The sequence below is a fragment of the Larimichthys crocea genome, chromosome VII (genome assembly GCF_000972845.2).
Source record: "Larimichthys crocea isolate SSNF chromosome VII, L_crocea_2.0, whole genome shotgun sequence".
Classification (NCBI taxonomy): domain Eukaryota; kingdom Metazoa; phylum Chordata; class Actinopteri; family Sciaenidae; genus Larimichthys; species Larimichthys crocea.
The window spans coordinates 18,337,991-18,349,235 of NC_040017.1; the positions used below are offsets into that span (position 1 = coordinate 18,337,991).

Sequence of the window (11,245 nt, forward strand, 5' to 3'; positions counted from 1 at the left end):
TCCCAGTTTTAACAAATCTTCATGATGACACGAAAAGACAAACCCTGTGTTACCACATTTACCTTCAGTCAGCTTTTCTGTTGCACAATCACTAACTCAGCGTTTATTAGGGATCACCCTGTGGTAAAAATGTAAAAATAAAAATTCAAAACTTACACAACACTGATAGTTATGTGTTTCTTTTTGTATTGATAACTACATTACATTAAGTTGCAAGGAAGCTTGGTATTGTCATTCATTATTTAAAGAGAAGGGGTGGGAGTTTGTAAGTTATTCTTCCTCTCACTCCTTTTCGAATATGTATTTCTTTGTTTAAATGTTTTGCCTTACTTTCTTTTTATTTTTGTTTGCATATTTGAAATAAACACTCAATCAATCAATCAATCAATCAATCAATCAATCAATCAATCAATTAAACCCATGTAAGATTTACAGCACACTTTATTTGATTTACAGCTGAACACATTCTTGATAGTGGGAACATTTCAGTGAAACTGGCTTTGTTTTTTTTCCCACCTTTGTTTGCTGTAACTTTCATTAACTGAAACACATTTTCTGCAGCACCCTATTAAGATATTTTGACTGTTACCAACATATACAGTACATATATACAACATATAGAATCCAGTCTAAGATGCAAATGTAAACTAACTTAAACTTAACCTGCTTTGCATGGCCACCTAATTCCTGAGAGCCTTCTGATTTTGAACACCTAAAGCTATTATAAAACTGTGCTCTGTTGACATAAAAGACAGTGTATCATACTGTTAATCTCATCCATCTTTACTGTATTTCCTGTAAAGCTATTTAGGGTGACACTTTGACAACACACAGCACAACTTTAACATGGATATAAAACATAAAATGCAGGAAATGGCAATTAACATTTAGTCGCCAAAATCTCCAGTGACAGCCAAGTTCATGAACAGTTCATGACCTCTGTCACAATCTGCTCTGTGGTAAATCCTCTTCTGCTTTCTCTGCTGCTCCTTTGAACGGGGTGCATACATTTTCCACCATCGACATCAATTTCTCTTTGAACTCTCGACACAGGAAGATGTAGAGAAGGGGGTTCATGCAGGTATTTGTGGTGGCAAACCAGAGACTTACTTCCTTGGCCATCTTTTTCTTTAAGTAAGAGCAACTGGTATAGGATGAATTGTTGACTTGGTGAAAAGTGTACGGGAATCTGATAATGTGGTACGGTCCAAATGACAGAAAAAACACAATGACAACCAAAAAAACACGAAGTTTGATTTTTTGCTTTCCCTGGTCGTTATTGCTACCAGAGTTTTTAAAAGACTGCAGAACTTTGTTTGTGATGCAAATATAGCAAACCATAATGACCCCACTGACGAGCCAGAAGAAAACATTCACGTAAATCACAATGTTATGATGGAATTCAAGTCCAGCTGGTCCTTTCAACTGCATGCAACTGTCGGTCACATTAGCCACTTGGTTAGATAAAATCATATTTGGTAAAGCCACGCTTCCAAACAGGATTACCCAGACTGAGCCTGATAACACTTTGCTAAAGGTCAGATTCTGACCAAACAATTTGTTGTGGGGTGTCATGATTTTGAAGAAACGGTCTACACTTATTAGGCCCAACAAACCGATACATGTGTACTTTGTGCTGTAGAAAATGGGACTGGTAAAACATGAAATTATAGGAAATGTATTTGACCCATCCGACAAGTCTTTTACAACTTTAAATGGTATGGTCAAGGTCATAACTATGTCAGCAGCCACTAGATTTTTCAGGTACACCAGAAAGGTGGAGTTGGATTTGAGATGCAGAGACACCCAGGCTGCTGCACCATTCAGCAAGAAAGCTAAGGGGAATATCAATATGTAGAGAGCTGGGACAATATTTGAGTTGTAAACGAAGCTGTCACACCCCGAAACATTGTGAGATGTTTGGTTCAATGGCATCTCTGCACCTGAGGAAATGAAAAAGTTTAAAATACATTTTAGAAGTCGCAATTCAACTTGTTAAGATGCACCATCTTCACACAGGCTATGGATAATGCAAACTCTCCCTCTGAATATGTAAATATGATTTTCATAGTGTCCGATAGTCACAGAGAAATCATTCAACAGTGAATAATTCTGGATTAACTTAAAACAGTGTGGCTTCTTTGAGTTATCCACTCACTCTGCTGGTTAATGTCGAAAGAGAAGATCCCCAAGTTCATCCACCGCCTTTGGCCTATCTGAGTCAAGGTTGCAGCTTGAGGAAAACAAAAGGAGCAGCATGTTGTTTATGGTGTTGTTTGCTACATAGTAATGTAAATAAATCAATCAATCAATTACATTTGTACGCCATCTTCTGACACCTTTATTCAGTGATATGGGTTTTTTGGCAACCTCACACTGGCCTTAGTAGATTAAGTAGACTCTAGACTATTAAATAGTCTCTTTCCTGTGCCTGACTTTGCAGAACACACAACTCACGAAATCTTTCTAAACTCAAATTAAACTATTTCTAAATAATAACATAAACAATGTTTTTCTGCATCATAGTATTTTATATTAAATGTATAATAGCTCAAATACTACATGATGAAGTTATGATATAAATGAAACCAATTTTGATAATAACTTACAGTTGATGACTTGACTCTTCTCGAGCAGAAAGCAGACACCTGACACGGACCTGTGTAACAATGCAATGACACGATCGGTGTTTCAGAAACACTGCTGATTTTCCTAGCAAACAAATCAACATTTCAGCTGTTTTAGAGCTGACAATTTATCAAGACATATGCAAATAAAATTAATAAAATAGGAAAAACACGCAGCCCACAGTCTAAACAACACTTTGAGCTCAGAACAGGTGGGATGAAGACTTAGATTAAGGAGGCTGTGTACTCATGAACCCTGGACAGACATCACTGTTTCCGTCTCACTTTTACGATGACAGTGATCAATCCAGGTGTTTACAGACAAGAACCATCTACCTGACCTCTCCTGCATGATTGATGCCATATCCTCTGAATCATTAACATAACAAATGGTCTTCTTTAAGCATCATTTGGGAGGCTAAATAAACATCATTTGTTCCCCACTCATCATCATTGTATTGTGTATTGCTGCAGAAGAAGAAGTCATTTTCTCTGTTTTTGTGGTCTTGATTTGTTTTTTCTTTTTTGTTATTTGGGTAACTTTGCCTATTGATCGACTGACTGATTGACTCATTTATTGAATGACTAAAGAGCTGATTCTGAACTTTGCTGGTGCAGTGACATCATCCGGCCAAAGGGTGGCCTAATCATTGAAACCAACCAAATAGTCCTCAAATAAAGAAGACAATATGTTCAATGAGGTTGGGTTTCAGTCACATTTCAGTCAAAACATTTAGAAATCTTTGGTCATTTGTGTGTGTGAATTAGTGACAATCATCAGTGACAGTGGGTGCATTGGTATGTCATTAAATTATTTAACTGCTGCGTGTACACATAGTTCATAACTTATTGAGTAATTAAAGATAATCAAATCATTTAATGAGGTCACGCTTAATATAAGAAAGTCACAAGTAAAATCAATTATTTTTATTTATTTATTTATTTTGCAACTGAGCAATGTTCTTTTGCAGGAAGGTTATTGTAACTGGGGCATAGGATTTATGAGAATTGTTGTGGAAGGATTTATGTTACCATTTATTTTAGCCCTTGAAATAATAGGCCAAAACTTTGTAGGGGACAATTATATTGTTCTTTTGTGCAGCATAGAAATATAGTCCACTCTTCTCTAATAGTGCAGGCAATATAGATCATAATGATAAAGGGGATAATCTACAAGTTGCCAAAAAAAGAAAGAACAAAAAAATCTCATTTGAATCTCCCCTTAAAGTCAATAGGAGCAGAGACTGAGTTATGGCATTACTCAGACAGTTTTCTAATGGTATCTGCGGTGAACCCATCCCAGAAAAACAAAACAAAACACAACTTCAAACTTAACTTTTATTGATATATGTTTCACAAAAACACTCAATATGGAATTAAAAACATAGTGATGAGTTTTGATCAGTCGTAAAAATGTTCAAACGGTTGAACCCACTTGAGTTAGAATGAAACAATTAATATGCATAGTATATATATTTTTTTCTATCAAAAAGCCATCTGTATCTGTTTATTTATCATGTTTCTACGTCGTTAGAACTTTAGTCTCAACAGATGCTATTCCTTATAGAGTCACTAGAGGGGAGTACAACATAAACTGTATAGATTAAAACTCACTACAAACCTGCTAAAGCTCTGTTACTTGCTACTTAAGTTATTAATGATTGTCATTTTAATAAAACAGCGTCCTAATTTGTGAAAGAGGACATCTTTGTCTCTTTACTTTTATCCAACATTGTTGCCTAACAAATGACTTACTGTCTACTGTCAAGTCTCCTCTCTTTCATCTGAACATAACCAGACACAAATCCCTCTAGCTTTCAGCATTTCAAACAGTTTCTCTTTGTACTCCTTACACAGGTAGACGTAGAGAAGAGGGTCCAGGCAGGAACTAGTGATTGCAACCCACGTGGCAATTCTTTTCAATATTGTCACCCACACGTCAACGCAGACATTCATGTCAAAGATTTCATTTAGTGAGAATGGAATACGTATCGCATGAAGAGGTACAAAACACACAAAAAACACAAGAAGGATCAAGAAGACTCGTAGCTTGGTCTTCTTCTTTCCGTGGTTGTTTTTGCTCCCAGAGTTTCTGAAGGACTGCAGGACTTTCAGGGTGATGCAAATGTAGCAAAACACAATTAGTATGGTGACAAGCCAGAAGAGAGTCTCCATAAACAGGACCACAAACTTGTGAAGAGTCCGACCAGCTGGACGTTTCAGGGACATACAGAAATTGTCTGTTGTATTAACAGGTTCCTGGTCAGTTAGAATGATAGTTGGTATTACTGTTGTGCCGAACAACACCACCCACACCAAGGTGGCCATTACATAACTGAAGACCAGGTTTTGTCCTAACACCCATGGTCTAACAATTTTGAAAAAGCGATCAAGGCTGATAAGACCCATTAAAGTAATACTTGTGTACAAACAGTTGTAGTAAATCACACTAGAGAAACGACAGGAAAACACATCCAACTCAACCGTTGCTTCGGGTAGCATGCCAGCTGCGATTGTTGGCAGCGTCAGTGTCATGAGCAGGTCAGAAGCCACCAGGTTTTTGAGATACACAATGAAGGTCGAGGTGGACCGGAGGTGGAAAGACACCCACGCTGCTATCACATTAAGCAGTAGTGAGATGGGGAACAAGAAGAAGTAGAGGTATGAGACAGCCACATTTACAGGCACAAGGTTGAAGGAATGACAGCCAGAGAAGGAGAATTCTTCGACGCTAGATTCCATCATACGATCTGAAATAAAATAAAATAAAAACAAGTTTTGCATTCTGGTGATTTTCAGCAGATCAGGCAGAGTTGTAAATTAAATGATTGGGCTCGGGTCAGGTCTAGGAGTCATTAGAAACTGCTTTAAATGTTTCCTTCTTGCTCAGTTGGACCTGATTTGCATTTGTCATTAGTTTAAAAGACATGTGTTACTGTGATTTAGTTTTGAATGCTCAGCCAGAGCATTTGAATGCATCCTGGATGAGGAACCTGACACTTTTGACACTATATGACGGAAGTTATGCGGTTGTTTTCACAATACTAACCTTTTCCATTCTACCCCTTCTTATAATAACATTATTTCTGACTTTAAGAATCTTTAGGGCGGGGAATAGCAGGTCAACAGTACACACCATGGAGAAGTGGTATACATCATCTGAAAGCCGGGATGCCTGAACATTAAATTGAGATACAGCTCAAAACAGTAAAGTATCTCATGGCTTAATACATTATGAATGAAGTATATGATGGCTATTCCCTCGCTCCATTATTTTCTCATAAGTTTCAGCCATTTTGCGTTAATGCCATTTGTAAACATTAATCATTTTGACCACTCAAAAATTTATAAAAATGTTCAAAGATCACCCGCAAAGGACCACATTAAGACACCAAAACCTTGGAGAACACAAAAAAATGCTGTATCAAAATTACATTTCTGTAAGAAAATTGTTGCAAAGTTGCATTTATTTATTTTTTGCTGACTGAATTGCACTTCTGTTCTGGAAATTGCTGAAAAACTCCCTTATTGTCAGCATATGTAGGAAAGCCTCTGACTCATCCTCTGAACGCCCCGTGGTCTCTCCAGTATGGAGTTGTATAGTTTCATGAGGCTGTGATTATCCAAGAGGTCACAACTGGTCATTTCATACAGTGAGATAAAGTTTCCCAAAATGCTTTCACTACAATGAAATACTTACAATGGGTAACATCATCACACACGAATACTATTGGGCTTATTGAGTCAGCTTTCCAGTCAGATCTAATTCAAGTAATTATAGGGACCCTAGTGTGCAGAAATATTCAAATACACTAGGCGGAAATAACACACACACAGAACCCATTTTCATTCAACTATCTTGAGATGAGAAGTCAAGGAACCTATTTAAAAAAAATGCTCATGCCAGTTTTATCTGGAAAAAATTTACTTTTGAGCATTATTTAGTCCTCTTCCAATGGATGCGTTCTATTTTCACATGATAGCAGTATCTTCGATCTAGCTATAAGCCCACTACAGTCTCTAAAAGTCAGCAATGTTAGCCCACTAACTAAGTGGAGTGGAAGAAGCTACAAAAGATCCTGATTTCATTTTATCGCATAGAGCTGATGCTGAATCAGCTAAATCTAATAAACATAGTCTACAGACTTTTAGGGACTTATACTGAGTTACACTCCTTATTGGTATATTACTTCAACACTCATTTAATTTAATATGCCTGCTTCTCTTTGTCTCCTTGAACTGGTTATTACCTGGATCCACCTTATCGGTACATCTTATACATTCAGAGTTGATTTGTGCAATTAAATTCAGATCTATATCAAGAGCGAATAGAGAATCGTCTATGAAAGTAATAACTACCTGGTAAAACAGTTGCGATAGAAAAAGCAATCCCTTTAATGAATCTGAACAAGAAAGCTAAATTAAACCTTCTGAGAAATTATTATCAGTATTTAACAGATACAGTTATCTAAACCATATTTAAGTGAAACTAAGATGTTCTCATGTTATTTCAAATTTAAAATGTTATAACCATTGAGTAAGTTTGATTTATTCAACTAGTCACTCACCAGCAATGGCTTTCTCCTCAGCTTCAAGATGTGTAGCCTCTGGGATTAACACCTTTACTAGATGAATTACTAAAGTGTGCCAGTCTATTAAACCGGATGGATGCAAATCCATGAAGACTGCTGCAGCTGCTGTTGGGGGGGATTCAAATAACGTAGGCTGTGGTAAGCCATGTTTTTTCAAACATTTATGTGATGCCTGGTCTTTGAACATCGGATCCAGCTTGTACTGTACTGGTGTCAATATGGCCACACAGTGTGATTGTGGACAGTGATAATGTAGTAAGGGTCATATATTTACTTATATAGTAGACTGATAATCTTGACAATAGCAAGCTCAAATGAAAGATAAAACATTATCCTGACGTACCTTTTTCACCTATATAATGGGAAAGACATTTTTATTATTATTACTGCTATAACGGGTTTCATTATTGATGGTTTATTTTCCAGAGATATATCATTTATGGTTATATTTTGAGATTTTGGGTAATGATACTACTGATTAGAGCTCAAGTGAAGATTTCTTTCTTTAAGTACTTTCCCAGCAGGAAGTAGACACTGTAAGTGAAGCCATTCATGTATTGTGGCTAAGAGAGGCACGGGATTTAATATTCGACTGTGTGAGAAGTCATGCCAGTTGCATGATAAGACAAAAACCACATGGCAAACAAACCACAAAGTTACCTTTACTTCTGTTTTTGTTGTTTCATTATGCATTTTTTGTAAAACTGGAAAGCCCCTCATTTTCTGTAATTTCATTGTTGGTAGCAAAACCAAAAAAGAAAAAAAGAATCAAACATTGACAAAACATTTTACCTGCTACATGGTTTGATTATTTAATGCTAACTCAAACTTTATGTACATGCAACAATAAGAGATCATATTGTATTGACATTTATGAGCTATTTTGAAATATTGCGTATATCTTTAAATTGATTTTTATTTTCAGTCACATTCTCTAAGATTAGTCTGAGTGAAGACATCAGAAGAGGAACTTAATGTAGTTGACTGGAATAGAGAACAGAAAGGAAAACAACAGACGTGTTGACATTTGATACAAGTGAGTAAAAAACAGCTATTCACGTTTCTACTTCTCTTACTTTTTTTCTCTTTTCTTTCTCAACTTGTCTGTTCTCCAAAGACAATACGACAGGTTCATAAGCTTAGGTTACAATGTTGAACCTGCAGGTTTTTAAAAGCATGACATCAAAATTATTTTGTGAGGATCATGAACACAAATACGTGCTGTGGCATATACACAATTAATTCGTTCATTATAGCACAACAGAAAATGTAGTACCCTGTCTGTCACCCCCACATTTATAATACAGAATGTGCATATTCAGATATAATGTTAATAAAGTCTTTGTCACTGGTTTTATGTACCAACAGAGGAGTCTCTCAGGGGGGTGCTGCCTGTGTTCATCTCGGATTCTCCCTTTATTAACCAGCCACAGGTACCAGGCGGGAACCGCAGGGTCTTGAACAAAGTGGTCCTGAAGGACTTACAGAGAAAGAAATAGATGAGAGGATCCAGAAGAGAGTTTAAAGATGAGAGGAAGAGTGTGCTTTCCTTCAGCTGAAAGAAGAAGAGTTTGAGATTACAGTCAAAGACCTCTCGCGTCTGGCTCATGGTATATGGCACACGGGCAAAGTGAAATGGCACAAAGCACACAAAGAACACGGCCAAAACCAGGAATACATTCGCACTCATTTTTCTTTTTGCCTGGCTGGGATTCCGAGTTGTTGCCCCACTTGATGCCCGATGTATGCTCCCTCCACTGCTGTGGGCTTTAGTGCGGGAGTATGATCTATACAACTCTCTGGTGATTAGAGTGTAGCATACTATCACTGTCACCAGGTTGCCCCAAAAAATAACTTGACAGACATGATTCACCACCTCATGCCAGTAGAGCCCAGCCTCTGTCTTCAGATTACTGCACTTGAAATATAAAGAAGTCGGGGTTTTACGTGTTAGGATCACATTGGGCAAACAGAGAACCAGCAGAAAGGTCCAGATGGCTCCTGAAAGGACTTTGCGACGGGTCAACCGGGCTGCATTAGTCCCTCTGAAGGGCTTGAGGGTCTTTCTGCAGCGATCGATGCTGATGAGGCCAAAGAAGAGGATGCTGATGTACATGGTGAGGTAGAAGAGCACTGAGGAAACTCGACACACAAATATACGCAGCCCAATGGAAGCCATGTTGGAGTCTGATAACACCTGTAAAAACAGAGAGTTCAGTCTTTTACATTTTACTGTTAAATGTGCAAATTAATGCCATACAATATATTTAGTACATTTTCTAATTAGCCTCTCTTTGTATTGTGTTGCAGTGAATGGCTTTATTGTTGGTTATTAAATCATTTACTCATGGTTTATAGCTCATTATAAGCCAGGGTTCATTCATTAGGGTTCATCTGGTGCTTATTATTATTTTTCCTCTTAGCTGCTAGACAATTTATGAACACGTCTAACTGTAGGCTTGATAGATTATTGCAAACAAATATTATATATATATTTTTCCTAACATTTCATAAATGACTTATTAACATTTATAACATCATCCTTTATTAAAAAGCCAGAAACTCCTGACCCTTGATTGACGACTAGTAACATGTGAAACTTCAATTACTTAAATATTAATGACTCATCATAACGTAGCAACCGTTGTTGTTCTTATTAATGACCTATAATTAATCAATTTGAATGGCTTTAGTTACAACTCATAAACTCTTTATAAAGTCTGCCTTAAAAGTAAGTAGTATCAGTCATATCAAACCTTGAAAGGGAATGTGAAGGTCATAATGACATCCGCAACCACGATATTCTTCAGGTATATAATGAAGTGAGACTTCGAGGGGATGCGAAAAAACACCCACACAGCCACGGCATTGAGTGACAGCCCCACCAAAAAGAGAAAGGAGTAGAGAACAGGAAAAACCACCGTCTTCAACACGTTGTCACGGGAACATGTGCTGTTGGTGAGGCTGTGATTGCCAGGGAACAAAGGGAAAGTTGTATTTCTCTCCATGAGTGTTGTCTAAAAAAAATACAAGAGACAGATGCTCTCAATGTGTTCTCAGAAATAACAGCAACACTGAAGTAAAGTCAGAGAGTAACTTCTTCACGAAAACGAGAGTCATTCTTAGATGACATATGCATTGGGTGGACAAAATAGCATGAAAACCTGCATGATATAAAGCAATACAATATAACAGCCAATCTGTTTTGAAGACATATTGTGTACAGTATAATATAAAACACTCTTAGAGGAAATAAAACAGTATTTATACATTTACAGTATATCTGGTTTTCAAGCCTTTATGTAAAGTGCCATTAGTGAAATCAGCAGTATGCATTAGGTAGCAGGTTTTGTAACTGACCTTGCTAAAATGTATCAGTGAAGTCCCATCAAGGTCCCAGCTCAGTTCTATTGTTTAGTCCTTGTGTGACACTGACCCTCCGTCTGAGAAACACTGTTCTGGTGTGTCAAACAAATGCACTTCTGCATATGTGTGTAAGTCGCAGGAAGACTTTCTCCTGTTCTTCTGCTTTTTCTTTCCTGTCATGAAGAAGTGTGGCCGCAGATCACACTTTTTACTTTAAAAAAAAGGCACCACAAAACCATGATATCTATCTGATGAAACATCTTCGTTTTGTTTTCACCGTCGTTTTGTTTTCACCATAGACTCTCTTGATTAGATTTATGTTTTCTCCCAGTCTATGCACATTTAAAGAAATGTGCTAGATCAATGGTTGAAAAACACAGAAACTCGCACGTTCAGGGTTATGCAAGGCAAAATGATTTGTCATATCATGAGTCAATAAACATATCCGGCTCTTTTCTATTTTGTTTTTTTCATGCTTGCAGAGTGGGTACGCTGCAGCCTATCCCAGCATGCATTGGGAAAAAAGCAAGACATTGTTACAAACACAACAAGTGTGATACAATTCTTTTAAAAACAAACAGTTTAGAAGCATATGGCAGTAAAACCTTCTGTTCCAAAGTGGAAAAAATGTGACACATGCATCACTGATATAAAACTTTC

General features: G+C 37.2%; 2 protein-coding genes across 2 annotated transcripts; both read right to left on the reverse strand.

Moving 5' to 3' along the window:
* Window positions 1–4,391: 4,391 nt before the first annotated feature.
* On the reverse strand, window positions 4,392–5,369 carry LOC113746056 (P2Y purinoceptor 13-like). The gene has a single exon (XM_027280320.1). The coding sequence runs from the start codon at window positions 5,367–5,369 to the stop codon at window positions 4,392–4,394; it is 978 nt and encodes a 325-aa protein (XP_027136121.1).
* Window positions 5,370–7,774: 2,405 nt separating this feature from the next.
* LOC104927652 (P2Y purinoceptor 12) lies at window positions 7,775–10,691 on the reverse strand. The gene is made up of 3 exons (XM_027280026.1): window positions 10,580–10,691; window positions 9,976–10,236; window positions 7,775–9,416 (listed from the first exon to the last, which is right to left on the reverse strand). Exons 2-3 carry the CDS (start codon window positions 10,225–10,227, stop codon window positions 8,574–8,576), a joined length of 1,095 nt encoding a protein of 364 aa, XP_027135827.1. The 5' UTR covers window positions 10,228–10,236; window positions 10,580–10,691; the 3' UTR covers window positions 7,775–8,573.
* Window positions 10,692–11,245: the final 554 nt, after the last annotated feature.